The sequence below is a fragment of the Rhinopithecus roxellana genome, chromosome 17 (genome assembly GCF_007565055.1).
Source record: "Rhinopithecus roxellana isolate Shanxi Qingling chromosome 17, ASM756505v1, whole genome shotgun sequence".
Lineage (NCBI taxonomy): Eukaryota > Metazoa > Chordata > Mammalia > Primates > Cercopithecidae > Rhinopithecus > Rhinopithecus roxellana.
Genome location: NC_044565.1, coordinates 70,186,722 through 70,207,191, shown reverse-complemented (window position 1 = coordinate 70,207,191; position 20,470 = coordinate 70,186,722). Strand labels below are relative to the sequence as shown.

The window sequence follows — 20,470 nt, the reverse complement described above, 5'->3', positions numbered from 1 at the left end:
GCTGGGGAAATGTGGTCTGATGAGAAGCAACCCCTGCATGAGGGTTAAAGCCTGGAATCTGTGCCCGGCCCACAGACAGCGGAGTTGCTAGATTTTAGTTTCTCTGACATTTGAAAAATAATACTGAAGCTCTTGAAAGATTATTGTACTTTTAAACTATTTTCTATATAGAAGTGAGCTATCTTTTGAATGAAAGAGACAAATAAAAGATCTATTTTTCCAAGCCAATGTGAACAAGTCAACAGGAGCAAAGAAAACTGCACTCTGGCAACTAAACAAACTGAGTCACAGTCTATGTGGGAGAAGAAAGAGAGTCAGCATTGCTTGTGCATCAGTATCGCTAGTTTTCAGCCAAATATACTAGCTGGACATTAACAAGTATATTCTTACACTTTTTGGAAACATCTAACAATAACCATTAGACTCAGCTACTTGCTAATGTAATGGCTCATTCATGTAGCTAAGAGAAGCTTTAGGTCATCTGACTGAGTATAAGACCAGCTGACTGGCTGGGCGGGGTGGCTCACACCTGTAATCCCAGCACTCTGGGAGGCTGAGGTAGGCAGATCACCTGAGGTCAGGAGTTCGAGACCAGCCTGGCCAACATGGTGAACCCTCATCTCTACTAAAAATACAAAAATTAGCCAGGCGTGGTGGAGGGTGCCTGTCATCCCAGCTACTCAGGAGGCTGAGGCAGGAGAATCGCTTGAACCCGGGAGGCGGAGATTGCAGTGAGCCGAGATCGTGCCACTACATTCCAGCCTGGGCGACAGAGTGAGACTCCATCTCAAAAAAAAAAAAAAAAAAAAAAAAAAAAGACCAGCTGACTCGGGAATCTTGCCCCTAGGCGCAGGACACTAGTGAACTGCTCCCAGGTATGACGAGAAGAATCAAAGGCTGACTATTAAAAAGTAAAGTACAGAAATGCAGAGAGAGATGAAGGCAGTTTTAAACAATTACTCTGATATCAACTACTGCCAAGCACAAGCACAAGCACACATGCATGCATGCACGCATTGGATAATTGGGAAGTAATGGGGTTCCAAAGTTTTAAAGTTTAAGAAGGTGCAAGAATTGGCAAAAACTGGGTAAAGGAAATTCAAGAAAGACGTGACTTAAATCCCAGACATAAAGTTAAGAGATGAAGATAAGACTGGAACAGGAGGTCAGAATCCTTAGAAAAGGAAGAAGGAGGGCAAAGAAACAGAGAGAGAAATAGATTAACTGTAATTCACAGTAGGAAGGGCAGGTGTTAGATAGAGGCTGAAACTGAGCAGACGGTCTGAGAAGGATGGAGCATGCACGATGATTCTGGGTACGTGGTGGACTGGAGGAAGAAATCTCACAAGAGGGATGAGTTGGGGACTTGCTTTTACCTTGTTGGTGAGCAGGTGGCATACTTGAGGAACGTAATCAATGAGACATCCTCCTCCTGGAAAAGCTGGGATATGAAGAGCCGAGGAGCCTCCAAGTGCGCTGAAAGGACAGGAGTACAATGGACACTTCTCTTAGGGCTTAAGCAACTTAAGAAGTGTTACCCCCAAGCAGACTCAGCTTCTCTCATCAAAGTCTGGCCACCGACTGCCTAGGTTAATGATGATGGGTATATGGGCTTCACTTTATGATTACATTTCTGTATTTTAATTCATTTTAATAAATTAGCATGTTTGCATTACACATCATTGATAACACACAATAGTACAAATTAGAAAATTTTGATTGGCATGGGATGCGTAAATGTCTTACCAACACCAATGGGCTGTAGGTATTACTGAAACATACACTTTTCAAACTCTTGATTATGCCCAATTCTTTGCTGGGCACAGGTAAGTTATTCACTGAACACTGAAACTGAACTAAAATGAATTGCTGCAACACTGTAACAGAGTTCTCAAGAGACTAATTCTACAGCTTATCGGCCATTATCTTGTATTTCAAAAGGTATACAAGAAGGTGCAGTCAATAATCACTGATCCAAATAGTAAGATACAATGTTGATTCAGAAATAATTTCCAGATCTTTCAGAAATTCCTTTTTTCTGGCCAGGTGCGGTGGCTCACGACTGTAATCCCAGCACTTTGGGAGGCTGAGGTGGGGGGATCACCTGAGGTCAGGAGTTCGAGACCAGTCTGGCCAACATGACGAAACCCGGTCTCTACTAAAAATACAAAGATTAGCTGGGCGTGTGGTGGTGGGCACCTGTAATCCCAGCTACTCAGGAGGCTGAGGCATGAGAATCCCTTGAACCTGGGAGGCGGAGGTTACAGAGAGCCAAGATCACACCACTGCACTACAGCCTGGGTGATACAGCGAGACTCAGTCTCAAAAGAAAAAAAAAAAAAAATTCTTTTTTTCACTTTAAATTAACCAGCACACAATTATTAAAAGAAATTGTTCAGAACTTTAAAGCATACATTTCATTTATCACCCTTAATCTTCACTTCATCTTCTTTCCTATGCTCCCTTTCCTTTTGCCTTAGTTTGTTTTTCTTTTCTTAATTTCATTTTAATGCATATACTTCTATAAGTTCCCTAAACCCTCTCTGTAATACGATGGGATATTTTTAAAAATCCCTAAAATCCCTTAATGTTGTGATTACTTCTTAATGTTGTGATTATTTATTTATAATGTTGGATTATTATCCAAGACCCCACAGTTACAAGGTTGTAAGCGGAAGAAAAATGTGTGACAATAACTGCCTAGAAAATAATTTCTTTTTTTTTTTTCTTTTTTTTTTTTTGAGATCCAGTCTCGCTCAGTCGCCCAGGCTGGAGTGCAGTGACGCGATCTTGGCTCACTGCAAGCTCTGCCTCCCGGGTTCATGCTATTCTCCTGCCTCAGCCTCCCGAGTAGCTGGGACTACAGGCGCCCGCTGCCACGCCCGGTGATTTTTTTGCATTTTTAGTAGAGACGGGCTTTCACTGTGTTAGCTAGGATGGTCTCAATCTCCTGACCTTGTGATCCGCCCGCCTTGGCCTCCCAAAGTGCTGGGATTACAGGCGTGAGCCACCGCGCCTGGCTAGAAAATCATTTCTAAAGCCAGGTGCAGTGTGGCTCACGACTATAATCCCAGCACTTTGGGAGGCTGAGGTTGGCAAATCACTTGAGTCCAGGAGTTCGAGATCAGCTTGGACAACATAGGAAGACTTCATCTCTACAAAAAATTTTAAAAATTAGCCTGGCATGGTGGTGCACATCTGTAGCCGTAGCTACTCAGGAAACTGAGGTGGGAGGATCACTTGAGCCTGGAGGCAGAGGTTGCAGTGAGCCAAGATCGTGCCTCTGTACCCTAGCCTGGGCGACAGAGTGAGACCCCGTCTCAACAAACAAACAAACCAAGAAAGAGTTTAGGGCACTTTGATTCAGTGTAGGGTTTGTGATACAGGGAGTATGTATGTGAATGTGCATATACATGTATAAAACACTACTAAAAGGACTACAAACCCATCCTCTCTCCCTATTGACTACAGATTTCTGAAATTAATTTTCCTGGTAAAAATAAATTGAGTGGGGCCAGGCATGGTGGCTCACACCCGTAAGCCCAGCACTTTGGGAGGCCGAGGTGGGTGGATCACAAGGTCAAGAGATCAACACCATCCTGGCCAACATGGTGAAACCCTGTCTCTACTAAAAATACAAAAATTAGCTGAGCGTGGTGGCAGGCCCCTATAATCCCAGCTACTCGGAAGGCTGAGGCAGGAGAATCGCTTGAACCCAAGGAGGTGGAGGCTGCAGTGAGCCGAGATCGTGCCACCGCACTCCAGCCCGGGTGACAAAAGCGAGACTCCATCTCAAAATAAATTAATAAATGAATTTTGTGTTTGCTCATGCAAATAAAAAGTCTAAATGAACAAAATCTCAAGTGACACAAGGAAGTCAGTGTGGAGTGGAAATACTCAATATTGGTTTTTTCTACTCAGATGTTACCTAAAAGCACAACTCTGACAGCTGAGAAAATTATAAGACAGTGTTTGACTAAGTATGACATTAATGAATCATCTGCATTCTGCAACTGCCTAGAATCAGCAAGGCCATCATTTCCTTTTGCTACGCTTAGAGTAGGCATTAGATTAGATTTAGCCTAAACTCCGAAGACGGCTACGAAAATTCCTGTGACTTCCTATAAACCAGAGGAAGGCTTTTTGTCTCCTCTTTTTGTATGCACAAATAACACAGAAGGCACACATCTAACCAGAAGGTTCTAATGATTTCATTAGGACAGAAAGCTGATTAAGAAACAAATAATCCATAGTGTAAGAAAAATAAATACAATATTTATGTCCTGTAGCTACTGGTTGAATATCTGTATAACAGAGAATGACAAGATCCAAGCTACTCATAGCTCACTTAGACGAACAATCCTTGGCATAATAAAATTCCAAAAAAGAAAATAATTTGGACACTTCCCTGGAGTTGACAGTAATAGGCTTTGAATTATATAAAATATTACAGTCATTAAATTATATACAAGGAAGGAAAACAGTCTGAGTAATCCTTTAAACTTGAAACTGTCTCCCTCTGTCTGTTTGGATTGTGCCATTCTGAAATACAGTCGTTAGACAAAAATTACCTGTAATGATGGAGAAAAGCAGAGGTGTGAAGAGCTCCAAAGGCAAGGTGTTCTGCTGCCAGGCCCATGTGTCTGCACCCTGCTTTGGTCACTACCAAGAACTAACACATGTTGCTAGGTGCTTTATCATATTATCTAATTAAATGCCCTCTACAGTTCAAAGAGATGGGAAGTATCATTGTAATTTCACATGTGAAAAAATTGAGGCTCAGAGAACAGAAAATACTGCCTAGGTTCACACAATTAGACAGAGGTAAAACCAAGATCTGAACACAGGTTTGCCTGTCACCAGAGTCTAGGCTGTTTCTGCTGATATATATTACCTCCCTGAGAGGAGGGGGATTTTTAATTATGAAAGACTACTGTGATGTATGGCTCATCTCCATTTACAATTTCCCACACAGCAGCAAGGCCTGGCTTACTGATGGAAAGAAACAGCGGATCTGGCTATCAGTGGGCCAGGCCAGCATCCCAGTATGATGAGGGGCTCCTAGAGGCTTCAGACTGTCACCAAAGTAGACACTGTGATGTACGGCTCATCTCCATTTACAATTTCCCACACAGCAGCAAGGCAGGATCTCCTCTTAATTTTGTTAATATCTCAGTACTCTCCCACCCCAACCATCAAACAATCAGATTCACTTGATCTCAAATGTGACGGACCAGCCACTCTGGCAGGTCTGATTCTGAATGACTTGGTTGGCTGTCCGGGGTGACCCTCAGCAAGTGTAAAGCACTTTAGGTACTATGAAAGATAGTTTTAACTGAGAGTTTATTTTTTAAAGGACGTCATTTCACCCTTTATTTAACTCAGTAGTTTCTTAGCTTGTAAGGATCCAAAATCTATATCCAGTGTCGCACACTGATAAGTGCTGCTGATTCATGTATAAATATCCGCCTCATGGGTAAATATTTAACAGGCTTGCTATAGCCTGAATGCTGCCCTGATCATGCTGAATAAACTAAGTCAAGTGCCATGAAATAAAGGGTCATTATGTTTTTAGAGGGTGCAAGATGGTGGTAAGGCCTTGTGATCTCTAATTCTTTAATATTCATGAATCAAAAAATATTGGGCTGAGCATGTACAACAGGAAACCTGACCCTGTGCAGACTCCAGGGCTCACTGTCTATACTGAATGTATTAATACTAGTCTTTTCCATGCAAATGAAACTCATAGAGTCCTTTGTGAACTTCGGTCTGTCTGCAAATTATCACATCTCTAATATAGTCATGAGCCACACACAACATTTCAGTTAATGATGGACCCCCATATGTGACAGTGGACCCATAAGATTATAATACCGTATGCTTACTGTTCCTTTCCTATGTTTAGATATGTTTAGATACACAAATACTTACCATTGTGTTACAACTGCCTATAGGATTCAGTACAGGAACATGCTGTGTACGTCTGTAGCCCAGAAGCAATAGGCTCACCATATAGCCTAGGCATGTAGTAGGCTGTCTATCTAGGTTTGGGTTGGTACATTCTATGATGTTTGCACAATGACAATACTGCCTCAACAATGCATTTCTCAGAACGTGTCCTGGCCATTAAGCAATGCATGACTGCACTGAAGACTTAACTTGGCTGCAATGCGATAGCATAAATAAATTGTTTTTATTTTGACATAGAAAAATGCAGGGAGTCAGCCTGTCTGAAAGCTTGACTTGGGACAATGGGGTTTTGATTCTGACCCATTATGAAACAGCAACTCCCTTTCCTCCCACGTGGGGTTTTACCTTACTGGTCAAGTAAAATGAGCAAAACATAATTTAGACTGGAGAAAATCAGAAGAGCTAGTGATTCGCAATCATAATTCTTGCTTCTGTCAAGTTTTATTTCTTTAGTCCTACTCAACTTTCTCATCAGTTCTGTGGAATAGCACCACTCTCAAAGAGACCTGGCCAGGCACAGTGGCTTGGGCCTGTAATCCCAGCACTTTGGGAGGCTGAGGCAGGATGACTGCTCCAGGCCAGGAGTTTGAGACCAGCCTGGGCAACATAGCGAGATCCCATCTCTAAACAAATTAAAAATTAGCAGGCATGATCGTATGTGCCTATAGTCCCAGCTACTCAGGAGCCTGAGGCAAGAGGATCACTTGAGGCCAGGAGTTGGAGGTTGCAATGTGCCATGCTTACACCACTGCACTCTAGCCTGGATGACTGAGTGGGACTCTGTCTCTTAAAAAAAAAAAAAAAGACATCTCTCTCAAAGCATTAGAATGGTCAGAGTACCCATTAGAGTTACATTAACACAAAAATAGCACCAAGCACTCTATGAGAGACGTTACTCTAAAAGTCTTCTCTGTCCAAGGGTCATGACAAGGCATTGTCAGAGACATTTGGGTCAGCCTTGGCATCCTGCTTTTGCCCCTGAATTGGGTTCTGAGGGAGAGGAAGTTGACCTGGCTGCCTCCTCCACAGTATGATTCAGGGGCTATTGGAAGTTGAAGCATGGAAAGGGGAACATCCAGGATGATAGAAACAAGCAGCCTATAGCCTCCAAGCTAAGAGAAATCCTAAGGCAATGTGTGCTGCCTTCAATCCAATTCAACAAACACTAACTGTATGCCTAACTATGTCTAAGGACTTGAGTTTCCCATTCTGAACACAAGACTAAGGTACCAATGATAAGTCCTTCCAAAGTAGAGGAATGCCAGGGACCTCAAGAATCTGGGGCATTCTGTAATACCAGATTATGTTTCCTGGTGGCCTGCCAGGAGAGCCATTACCATGAAACAACTCACTGTTATTTATTGAGTTCCCACCTTTGCCAGACACTCTACTGGGCACTTCATGATCTCTAAACCTCACAACGACCCTGCCAAGTAGACCTAATTAGCCCCATTTACAGATGAGGAAACTGACATTTAAGAGTCTAAGTATCTTATCCAAGATCAGCCAGCAAGTAAGTTGCAGAGGTGGGATTGAACCCAGGTCTTTCTGGTTCCAAAGCCTATGTCCTTTTTCATTAGGAATTCTTTCACAGAAAGATGAAGTAGAATTTTAAAAAGTCTACTCCCTACCAATATACTGAAATAGTAGAATAAGTGATTAAAATTGTCTTCAAAGCTTTTATACATAAAATTAATCACCTTGTCCATCTCACTTTTTATCATCTTAGAGGTATCACATGTTACAACAAAGTAACGTGGTGGGACTAAAAAAAAATCATTTATAGTTCTGAAAACCCAGAAGAACATAAATATTAAATTAAGGAAAGGCTCTAGTTTTGTTTTCTCATTTTCTTTTCTTCTTCTTCTTTTTTTTTTTCCTGAGACAGGATCTTGCTCTGTTGTCATGCGGTGGCGTGATCACGGCTCACTGCAGCCTCAACTACCCAGGCTCAGGTGATCCTCCCAGCTCAGCCTCCCGTGTAGCTGGGATCACAGATGTGTGCCATCATGCCTGGCTAATTTTTTTGTATTTTTAGTAGGGAAGGAGTTTCACTATGTTGTCCAGGCTGGTCTCGAACTCCTAGGCTCAAGTGATCTGCTGCCTCGGCCTCCCAAAGTGCTGGGATTACAGGCGTGAGCCATCACGCCCGGCCTTGTTTTGTTTTGTAGCTAAATTTTTTTTCTAGCAAAGCATTTTCTAGACCTATTATTAACTCTCAACTCATTTTACAGATTCAACTTTGAGCCATCTCAAGAGTGTCAGTCCTTCAGTTAAACAAAATCAGGGTGTAATTCAATATGGAGAAAATTTCAATGAGTACAATAGGACAAGAAAATAAGACAGGAGATCAGAAAGATGAGTTAAGTATACCAGTGGAAGAAAATCTGGGTATTCACACGGAATCAGAGGCTCATGGAAGCATCAATTTAGGCCTGGCTGTATTACATTTGTGACTAATGTAATATTTCTACTAAACACACTTTATACCGTCAGTAAGAACTCTGTGAGAGTACTGTATTCCATTTTTTGTTTCTCACTTTTAAAGGGACATATAAAAATGGAAATGTTGAGACAATGACAACTATGCTTAAGCACTCAGAAAACATTCCTCCTTGGAGCAAAGTCTAAAAAAGTTGAAACTGCTAAGTTAAATAACTTTAAAAAATACGGCATTATTAAATAGAGTAATTAAAAATATGGGCCGGGCACGGTGGCTCACGCCTGTAATCCCAGCACTCTGGGAGGACAAGGCAGGGGGACCACTTGAGATCAGGAGTTTGAGACCAGTCTGGCCAACATAGTGAAACCCCGTCTCTACTAAAAATACAAAAACTAGCCAGGTGTGTGGTGGTGCACACCTGTAGTCCCAGCTACTTGGGAGGCTGAGGCAGAAGAATCACTTGAACTTGGGAGGCAGAGGTTGCAGTGAGTTGAGATTGCATCACTGCACTCCAGCCTGGGTGACAGAGTGAGACTCTGTCTCAAAAAAAAAAAAAAGAAAAAGAAAAAAAAAAAAGCCTACTACTATACGGATAATTTTGATCACCTGTTCTTTGATTAGGTACAGTATAAATGAGAAGAGTTTAAGAGGCATTAAGAGGAATTTGGTTGGTAAATGAATTCTCCACAGAACAGAGTAGTGAATAACTCCATTTACTCAGCACTAATGCATCATGTCCTGTATCAGGTGCTTTTCCTCTATGATATCATCTATTCTTCATATCAACCTCCAAGAGAAGTGTTATCCCATCTTACAGATGAGAGCACAGGAACTTCAGAGAAGCTATAGAACCTCTCTAAGGTCATAGAGGCGGTGAATGACAAAGAGGCATCGAACCCCAGTGAGGTCTCTCTCACCTAAATCTACCCCACTCTTAGGTCTCTGGTTATCACTTTTGTGACTTCTATGTCCTTATCTGCATCCATGATATCTGGTTCCACATGTGACTTGGGTGTTTCAGTAGATGCCTGGGCTGACCAAGTCCTTGAGGGTGTTTACAGGAATATTTATTAAACTTACTTTGGTACCTGAACTGAAGTGATTAGTTCAGGGCCAGAGGACTTGATGGACACTTTCCAGTAGAAAGAAGGTGGAATGTAAGCAAATAAATTTACATTTAAAAAATATGAAAGATGAGACTATTGTAATTGCAAACAGAGTATGTCTAATGGCATGAACACTAACCAAGTCTTTGTTCAGAAATGCGTTTTGTAAGTTTGCTAACGTCTCAAACAAGCCTTTAAGGGGGCAGTAATCTTAACAGATGTCCACCATCAGGATTTTGTTAGCATGTGGAAAAGCATTTTAAGTAAGCCCCCAAAACAATAATGGACTTAGCAGATGTTGTTCTACTAAGAGTTGGTATGAACTACTTCTAATGATGCCCAGTCACTCAAGACACGAAAAGGGTAAGGGGAAGAAAAGTTTTTTTTTCTCTTGTTGCATCTTGATTCCTGGCGTGAACCCTGGAGGCGGAGCTTGCAGTGAGCCGAGATCGCGCAACTGCACTCCATCCTGGGCAACAGAGCGAGACTCCGTCTCAAAAAAAAAGAATAATCTGGAGGGGGGATGGGAGGGCTTGTTAAAAACTCAGATACCCTGATCCCACCCCAAAGAAGGCAATTTACTAGGTTTATTCAGCAGGTTGGAGTTTGAAAAAATACACCACAGTTTGAAAAAATACTGCTCTAGACCTCACGCAATGATGCACAGCCAGGGCTGGAATGGGAAGGGGTGTGGTCAATGAAAATGCGCCTCCTATCCCCGTGGCATCAGGTCAGTGACTACTTGCACTGTGGACGACAGGAAGGTTAAGGAAAACACAGATCTGCTCTTAAGGTCTAGTATGGGAGATAAGACATTTACGGAAACAACCAGAAAAAAGGTGGTTTCCGCTAGATGTATACATGGGTAAAATGAGTGTGGTTATATTCAGGTAAACAGAAGGCAAGGCAAGGAAGCAGTCAAATAAAAACCGAGGCTGGAAGTAAGGAGGACACAGACACTATTTAACAAGGCAGGGCAATGGATCTGAGGCCAGGATCTCAATGTGGACAGCAGACCACGCGTCCTGGACCGCACTGAGCAGCTTTTTGCCCATTGAGAAAGGCATATTTCATATTTCAGGCTGCCCAGGGTGCCTACTGGTAAGGGGTATCTACCTAGAGAGGAAGCAAGAACAGGGATAGATCCTGATGCAATGCCAATGGTGAACTGCAAAGGAAAGAAAATGTGAGGTTAAAAAAATAAAAGTTCTGTTTAGTCGTAAAGTGAGAGATGTTCTGGAGATTAAAAAAAAAAAAAACTGGGCTTTGAGATTGAATCTCAGCCAGGTTCACTGCTGAAATTTCTCCTTTAAACTAACAAATTCTAAATGTATCTGTCTGGCTCAGGCCTTTCTTGAACTCAGAACTTGTATAGCCAACTGCCCTCTCACCACTGCCACAGGTTAAAAATGCATCTCAAACTTAACCTGCTCCCAAGCAAACCTGCCCCCGAAACCTACTGCTCCCATATCCATCTCATCTCAGAGAATGGCAGCTTCTATCTCTTGGTTCCCAGACCAAAAACCTCCATCATTGCTGACTCCTTTCTCTCACACCCCATAGTCAATCGGCCTGGCTGGCTTAAGAGGCACTCACTGAGAGCAGGGCTCAGAACCTACCAGAACTTCTCATTGGGGTTGAAACTTCCCTGGATAAACTGGGGTGATTTCCACCTCAGGGTACTGGCCCAGTTCTCCTGCTGCTCCCTCTGCCTGGAACTCTCTTCCCAGCCATCTGCGGGCGGGCTTCCTCATCTGCTTCAGGTCTTACTCAAATGTCAGCTTTCTGAACCATCTATTTAACATAGCCCCCTTCCATCTCTGGTACTTGGTCTTCTGTGATGTTGTTTTCTCCGTGGCATAAGACATTCTACATGTATTCATTCATCATCTCCCCCCATGAGTCCTCACTAGAATATAAGCTCCTCCAGAATGAGGATCTGTCTCTGCTTTGTTCACTTTTATAACCTCATTATTCTTGGCAAGAATAATGCCAAGCATATCAGGAACTTAATACATATTTGTAGTATTAAAGTCCAATTAATATAAAAAAAGATACGGAAGTCAAATTTCTAAATGAACATTAAAAGCCAATAAATGCGTATATCTTTATGGAAATAGTCATCATGGAAAAGAACAGTTTAACGGTCTTGAAAAGGGATTGGCAAACTTTTTCGGTAAAAGGCCAGGTAGTAAATATTGTCATCTTTGCATCCATAATGCCTGTATTGCAGTTACTTAGCTCTCCTGCTGAAGTGCAAAGGCAGCCACAGATAATATGTAAATGAATGAGCATGGCTGTGTTTCAACAAAATTTTGTTTATGGATACTAAAATTCGAGTTTTGTGTAATTTTTACGAGTCATGAAACATTATTATTTAAATATTTTTCTAACCATTTAAAAATGTAAAAGTCATTCTTAGCTGTGGGTTGGATTTGGCCAGGAGGTTTTAGTTTGCTGACTCTTGATCTAGGATTATAGGAATATCTGACAGTTCTACAGATGCTGAAACTAGGAAAAGTATCCAGGAAGAAATATAGGCAAACTCCACCTCCCTGATTAGGTTATTAGCAAAAATGAAGAGGCCCTTTGGTCAAACTTCTTAGAAGCTATATTCCATCGGCAGGTAAACCACAAGAATTAGCTTTTTTCAGGCAAGGGTGAGGTGAACATTAGGCAGTCCGTGGACTGTGGGAGTTCTCACAATGATACTAGATTGCAACTGTGCAAGAGGGAGCTATTTATATGATTTTGAACGAAGCTTGAGGCATATTCTGGTGCTTTTTAACTTCTATGTTAGGTGAAATAGCTGCCTACAAAAGCCTTCCTCCCACCCAAAATACTAGCTGTTAGTTGGTGACTGATCCTCAGAAATATTAACATGAATCATATATGCTCTTTTCACAGTGCAAAAGGAGATAATTTTAACACTCAGAAAATGTCATAAACCACACAATAGAGAAGCGATCTAGCCTTCAAATTGTAAATAAATAAAATCCTGTTCCTGCATGGAAGCCGCTTCCTCCTTTCGATTCTGATGCTTCCTCCTTTGGATTCTGATGCCTGCAGGGCTGGCTGGTGTTAACCGTATTCAGACTGATGTTGAAGGGAGACTGCTCTCCATCCTTCTTCCCTGGGGCCCACCCTTGTTAGCCCGACTGTCTTTGGGAACCCATAGCACTCGGCCTTGCCCTTTTTCTGGTTGCTGCTCTTCTCACCTACAGGCAGCTTGTGGCTTCCTTGTCTCTACCGTGATCAGCCTGGGTTGGCTTACGTGGCACCAGCTGAGACCAGGGCTCAGTCTTTACCCAGGCTTCAGCAAAGAACTCCTGAGTTAAATTTCTTCTTCCTACTTGGAGAAACAGGTATTTTTGTCTTTGATCCCTAAGCTCTGTTTTCTTTCTCTTGTTACTAAATAGTTGACTCCCTATCCACCCCTCCTTTTTTTGCAACTTCATCATTTTTCCACATTGCACCGTTTGGCACAGGAGAAGGAAAGAACCACATCAAATAAAGGAATGCAACCACAAAAGCTGCCTTGAGAAACAGGGCCCCAGATTCTTTTTTTTTTTTTTTTTTTTGTCAATTTACCGTTTTTGGACTTGTTCTCCCATAATCAAATCCTCCCTATCGTGCTAACAATGTGGTGGTGTGTCAAAACATTGGAATTCTGCTTCAATCAGCAACCCAGAGCTTAATAGGAAAATGAAGCAACAAAATGTTGCTCTTACTGTTAACCTTAGGCTAGGCCTGTCCTTAGGATGGGGACTGTTTGCTTCTTTATGGTAAATGGGCCAAACGTTCCGTTTTGTGAGAGCTTACATTGTCAGCAGAGGCCCACAGCAGTGTCGTGAGCATCATTCAGGCACGCTTCTAAAGCAAGAGGGACAGTCACTTCAAATACCGCAAACTGAAGCACGAAGCATCCCACAATTTAGTAAGCCAGAGAAGAGTTCAGACTAAATTTGTTTGCAAAAATTTTAAAGACACATTCATTTTACTGGCAGCAAGTCAAAGGTCTGGCTCTATGACACTCATGTCTGCAGTTATCACAAAAGGGCTTTTGTGAAATTAAAGTGGTTGTTTTGTTTCTTGTTTTTAAATTAAAAACATGTGCAATATGTAAACCATTTAGGGACACCAATAAGGTGCCACAATTCCAAACCAAAACATTTGCAAGTCACTACTCTATGTCCTCAGGGAGTATGTGATATAGTTAATGTTTCTAATATTCATCATCAATGAAAACATCGATTACAGGTAGAGAATTTTCAATTTAGCGATTTTTTAATCTTTTGTGATTAACTTGGTAAACTAAACTGTTTGAAGGTAAGTATTTTTGTTGTTTTGGTTTGGTTCACATGGAGTCGCGTGCCACTTTGGTTAATGTTGGAAATAGCCTCTTCTTCAACATCATCTCTTGCATATACAGACAGCGAGTAGAACTATATCTGTCCCTGAACACTGAAGTAGTGTGATCTCCCTTCAGAGATTTCTCCTGGGGAGAGAGGAAGGGGTGGGAGGAGAAATACCTTTTCTCCCACCTTGTTCTAGCATAGCATATTGGAATTTCAGGTTAGAGAAATGTGTTATTTGAAAAGAAAGAAAAAAGCTCACAGCTGGTTCTGATATGGACTAAAAGGACAGATTGTCCAACTGCCCCACTCCTGAGAAATGCTGTTTCAACCATACAGAAGGAGTCTTCTGTCCTTAGAAGTTAAAGACCTTAGTTAATAGGTAAAGTTGCTGCTCTTCTAAGTTTGGCAAAATTCAGCCTGGCCCCAGTTCTGCCTGGAAGAGCCAAGTCACTGGTGTCATTCCAGTTGCCCACTGATCTTCCTGTCCCCTCTTGAGCCCCCTACTCTCACTGCCACCATAGCTGCCCAATAAGCAGAGAGTATGACTAAGTCAAGGTGGTGAACAATGAAGGGAAGAATGGCAGAGCTAGTATAAGGGGCCGCAGGCAGGTGCTTGCTTACAAGGACCCCCTCTCCTCCCCATTCTGCTGATGCGGCTCAGGTGCCAAGCCCGGGTACCTGGCCCTGGTGGCAGCTACTGCCCAGGAAATGTCCACAAAGGTGAGCATGGGGAGCAGGACATAGACACGGGATGGGGCACTGTTACCCTCTGCAGTGTGCTCCCCAAACCAGCTGGAAAGCAGGAGGAGCCATTTGCTGGAGCAGAACGGGAAGAGGGAATTGAGGAGGCTATAAGTATAGTTAGTATTTTAACAAAAATAAGATATATTCAGTAGATTGCTATCATTTCAAAAACATTTGATCTAACTAAATATATTGTTTACTTAGTAACAGGGAAGTGGGAGTTCACTTCTGTTAATATCCATCTGTGCAAAACTAGGAATCTATTTCTGAATAACATAATTTATTTACCTGGTATCTTTTACTTTTAAAAAATATCCACTAATTTAAATACTATTTTTAGCCAATTCTCTAAAACAGATGATTCAGAACAGCCACAACAGTAACAAGGGCCCACACTTCCCTAGACAGAGTGTGGGGCAGGCCTGCGGGGAAGCAGGGCCAGGGCGCCTCATGGTCCAGGTTGCCTAGAACTCAGGGGAACCTGTACTGAGGCACCTGATAACTCCAGAAGGTGGATGTGTTTTCTTTCCTTAAACCAGTGACACAAGACACAACAGAAAGGGAAAGGATTAGTCAGGAAGAGAAGGGGTTCTGGGAACTGTAGACAAGGACAATGCCAATTTAACTGGCCAAATACAATTGAGGTTGGCTTAATAACTTTTTCGGAAACCACTTTCTTGGTTGCTTGAGAATTTGGATTGCTGCTGTTTTCTTAAGCCTCCAAAACCAAAACACTAAACATGTACTAATAGAGCAGTATTAATAGCACAGAGGGGAATATAAACATGACTTATGAGAAAAGTTGTACGGCTGACCCATAGCTATTATCTCCTGCCCCTGCAGGATGTGAAGGTATCAACACTGCATCCATGGCATCAATGGGCCCAAAGTAGTTTTACTCAGACTCACGTGGAATCACATGTTGAATATTCATAGCTTCACTTCTGGAAGCTATGAGTGTTTTACCCTATATGGCAAATGGGACTTCAGTGAGATGTGATAAAGGTTAAGGACCCTGACATGAGATTATCTTGAATTCTCTGGTTGGGCTCTCCATCAATCTAGGCCTCTTGGTGTAAGGATTCAGTTCAAGACACTCTTAACTCTCAGGATTCCTGGCACTCTCCAGAAATGACACTTCCACAGAACCCCGTGTAGGCACTTAGAGTCTTAGAGCAGAGGGCAGGGGAGGATTCACAACTTCTGGGCCATCCAGCAAGCCCTGAGCATGAGTATGCAAGGTCCACCACAGAGTTTCCGGCCATTCAGTGGGGCCCCAGGTTCGCATCAGCACCTCCCTTTCCCAATCAGACCGAGATTGCTTCTCAATACAGTCTGGGGCTAACTCAGGACAACTCATTTTTCTGGATTGGGATCAGGGTCACTCTGGAGCAAGGCGAGCCCTTAAGTTTGCTCCCATCACTTCCTGAAACTGTTAAGCTGCAGACATGCTCATTGCCTGAACAACAAACACGCTGGGCGCGGTGGCTCACACCTGTAATCCCAGCACTCTGGGAGGCCGAGGCGGGCAGATCACGTGGTCAGGAGATCGAGACCATCCTGGCTAACATGGTGAAACCCCGTCTCTACTAAAAAAAATACAAAAAATTAGCTGGGCGTGGTGGCAGGTGCCTGTAGTCCCAGCTACTTGGGAGGCTGAGGCAGGAGAACGGCCTGAACCCGGGAGGTGGAGCTTGCAGTGAGCCGAGATAGCGCCACTGCACCCCAGCCTGGGCAACAGAGTGAGACTTGGTCTCAAAACAAAAACAAAAACAAAAAAACACACCAACCCAACTCTAGACTCGAAATAGAGATGGGGCATATTCTGAGTGACTTCTGCCTCCTAGGCCCGGGAAGGACTGAAGACAAACACTGGAGAGAATAAATGACAAGTTCATATGAGTAGAACCAAATCACAAATGTAAACGACAAATTTCAATCAACAACAGGGAAGTTGAACACATTATAGCAGTCTTCCAGTGGAGTACCATACAGCCACCAGGAAGACAGCAGCCTTCAGGTTCTGACGGCCACTTAAAAAATACATTCATCATTTCCATTCAGACAAATGGCCATGATACACTGGATAGGAAAAATGCAAGTTGCAGAATAGTGTGTAATGTGTCACACATTTTTTTGTGGCTAAATTAAAGCAACAACAACAACAACAACTAAATAAATAAATACCCCAAACTGATTTAATAGGGCAACATTGCAAACATACTAAATCGACGTACTTCGTGTTTCTCAGTAAATCGTGTTTCTCCCCTGCACTTTCACTGAGGCTAAAACTTGAGGCCTACCGTCCCAAGGAAGAGGGTGGCACCACCCAAGTCAGAGAAATACCAGCACAGGGAAGAAGAGGGATGTGGCACCAGATGAGCACATCCCTCAGACAGGAACGGAAAGAAGCAAAAGCAGAAAGGGGAGAAATTCAGAGGGAACAGGGCCTGCCTGATGTCCCAGAGGTTTTCCTTGGGTGTCGGTGGAGGGAGAGACAGGAAAAAAGGGAAAGAGAGAGAGAAGCAGAGGTGGTAAAAGGAGAGACACCAAGGTTAACTGAGGGAAATCCAAGGGAAGAGTTTTTACTCCACTTCCCACTTGGGAATCGGCAAGATCATCTTGCAGAGGAAGGGAAAATTACAGTAAGACACATGATCACATTGCACTTTGTATAGTTTTCTTTTCTTATCTTTTTTTTTGACAGGGTCTTCATCTGTCACCCAGACTGGAGTGCAGTGGCACCATCACAGCTCACTGCAGCCTTGACCTCCGGGGCTCAAGTGATCCTCCCACCTCAGCCTCCTGAGTAGCTGGGACTACAAGCACATGCCATCACGCCTGGCTAATTTTTGTATTTTTTTGTTGAGGCAAGGTCTTCCTATGTTGCCCAGGCTGGTCTCAAACTCCTGGGATTAAGCAAACTACTTGCCTTGGCCTCCCAAAGTGCTGTGATTACAGGTGTGACCCACCACACCCAGTTGTATCCTTGTTTTTTTTGTTGTTGTTGGTATTGGAACGTTAACTGACACATATTACTTTTATAACATGAGAGACAGAGACAGAGACAGACATAGAGATGGAGAGAGAGAGAGGTACTAAGGTATATAAGAACATAGTTTGATTGTGAAGTTGAGCTTTTTTAATTCCCAAGGACTATGGAACTCTATGTTATTGATCTAAAATCTACTATTATTTAGAAGAACATCAATAACAGATAACACATAATGAACATTTTCCATGAGCCAGGCATTATATTAAAAGCTTCTTTTATTTATCTTTATTTAACCCTTAAAAAAGGCCTGTAAGGTTGATATATTGTACAAATAGCAGTAAGGCTTTGGGAGGTTCAGTAACTGACACAAAAGAACTCATCCAGTAAATGGTGGACACTGGACTGAACCAGGCCATCCAATTTCTGAACCCACACATTCCACCACTGCGCCACACACTGCCTCCCACCACAGACCAGCTGGGCTTCAACAATCAGTTCGTTTTGCTGGTGTGTATCACACTGCAAGATCCAATCTTACCACACAAACTTGTTTGGTACAAAAGGAAGAAACAGTGACTAGCGAGTGAAAGCACATCATCAGAAACAGGTCCAGGTGCTGAGACAAGTGAGGGACAAAATTCAGGAAACAGGAGCACGCAGTCACAACTCATTCAGTATCATTTTTTTCACCAGCCCTCATTTTTCTCCCTGAAGTCCCTGCAGCCAGCAGCAGAACAGCTTCATTTTGCAGCAGGGACACTTGAGCATTAAACCCTACGTGCTTGCTTGGCTCCGCAACGGCTCAAGCGACCTTCGAGCACCGTTTCTGAGGCTCTGTTACTACAACATCATCTCCTCAGCCCCCACTTTTGATTACAAGCCTATTTCTTTTAACTAAACATAAAGCAATTTCTCACTGAAGTTTCTTTGCTTGTAATCCTCTACCCGATTTTTTTTTTTTTTTTTCTGATTAAATAGAAATAAGTAAGCTCCTAACACAAGCCTTGGACACAGGTAGGCATTTGTGGTAGGCAGAATGATGGCTCCCCAAAGCTGCCAAACCCTCATTTCTGGAAGCTATGAATTTTTTACCCTACATGGCTAAAGGAACTTTGGTGAGATGTAATAAAGGCTAAGGACCCCGACAGGAGGAGATTATCGTGAATTATCTAGTTGGGCTCTCAATCCATCTAGACACGAGTCCTTAAAAGTAGGAGAGGAAAACAGGAGAGTGAGCCAGAAAAATACGATGATAGAAGAGGCAGGAAAAACTTGAAGCATGAAGAGGGACTGGACCTGCCAAAGCTGGCTTCAAGGAGGAAAGGGGCCATGAGCCAAATAAGGTCAGCAGCCTCTAGAAGCTCAACTGACCTTCGCAAAGGACCAGATCTCAGTTCCGCAACTGCAAGGGACTGAACTCTCTCAACAACCTGAAACAGTAAGGAAACAGATTCTCCACTAGAGTCTCCAGAAAGGAATGCGGCCCACTAGCACCTTGACTGTAGCCGCAGGAGCTCTGCACTGGACTTCCGATCTACAGAAGTGTAAGATAATCAATTAGCATGGGTTTAAGCTGCTAAATTTGTGGTAATCTGTTACAGCGACACTAGAAATCTAATATAGCATTCAAAATACAACTGTTTTTTGATGGAAACATGATGAAATGAGGCTTTGTTTATGCAGCAAAATAAATAATGACAGTAATGGTGCGTGTCCCATTGAATAAAACAGAATCAAGAAATCCCCTCTGATACACATATGTTAATGGATAAATAAATAAATGAGGAAAGCCCTTTACAGTAGAAAGCCAACTAATAAATGTAGAAAGAAAGATGCAGCTGGAGAATCATCAATGGCTGTCAAAACTAGTGGGTGAAAGTCTGAGGAAGACATTTACATAGTCTCAGTACATCACTCCACAGAGTTCTTATTAAAGAGAAAACTAGTAACATTGAGTGCAGAAACCACAGAGACACCACCTTAACCAGGTGATCAAAGTCAACATCACCAATCCTGGGACAAACTGACATCATGTGACTTTTGATATGCTCTACTCAGGACAGACACATCATGTCACACATATAAATCCGATTATGAGGAAGCATCAAATGAACCCAAATTAAAGAACAAAATGACCGATATGTACTCTTCAAAAATGTCAAGGTCAAGAAAGATAAAGATTGAGAAACTGTTCCGGATTTAAAAAATAAAAGAGACATGACAGCTAAAGGCAATCTGTGATCCGGCTTGGATCCTGGACCAGGGTAAAAAATAGCTAACAGGGTTATTACTAAAACAACTGACAAAATTAGAATATGGACTGTGGATAAGATAATAGTACTGTGCCAATGATACACTGTCTGACTTGATAACTGCACTGTGGTTATATAAGAGAATGTCCATGTTCTTAAGAAATACATTCTGAAACATTTAGGGGTGAAGTACACTGTGGCCCCAACTTACTCTCAAATAGTTTAGGAAAAAAATGAGCAGATACAAAAATATAAATACATAGAGAGAATGATAAGGCAAATGGGGCAAAGTGTAAACAATTAGGGAATCTGTGTAAAAGGAGTAAGACAGTTCCTTGTTCTATTCTTGCAACTTTTTCTCTTTTAAGTTTAAATATCAACATAAAAAGTTACACAAAAATCCTTGTAAACCATCCTTTAAATGTTTATGTTAATTTTAGATCCACTGTTATATGATACAGAGAATTTCAAAGAAAGAAAATGTGAGTTCAATGAGTTTAATTTTCTTGAACACAGTATGTAACTGGCTAGGTGATTTTTTTTCAATTAATGCTGTTAATATGCGATAATACCTTGCACACAGTAGGCAAGCAATAAATACC

General features: G+C 42.3%; 1 protein-coding gene across 4 annotated transcripts in view; it reads right to left on the bottom strand.

Moving 5' to 3' along the window:
* BABAM2 (BRISC and BRCA1 A complex member 2) overlaps positions 1-20,470 on the bottom strand; it is a 451,290-nt gene that overhangs the window by 99,552 nt on the left and 331,268 nt on the right. For all 4 annotated transcript variants that reach the window (XM_030920637.1, XM_030920638.1, XM_010371190.2 and 1 more), the window contains one exon: positions 1,377-1,476. In XM_030920637.1, coding sequence (XP_030776497.1) covers positions 1,377-1,476 — 100 coding nt within the window. The remainder of the gene's footprint in view (positions 1-1,376; positions 1,477-20,470) is intronic.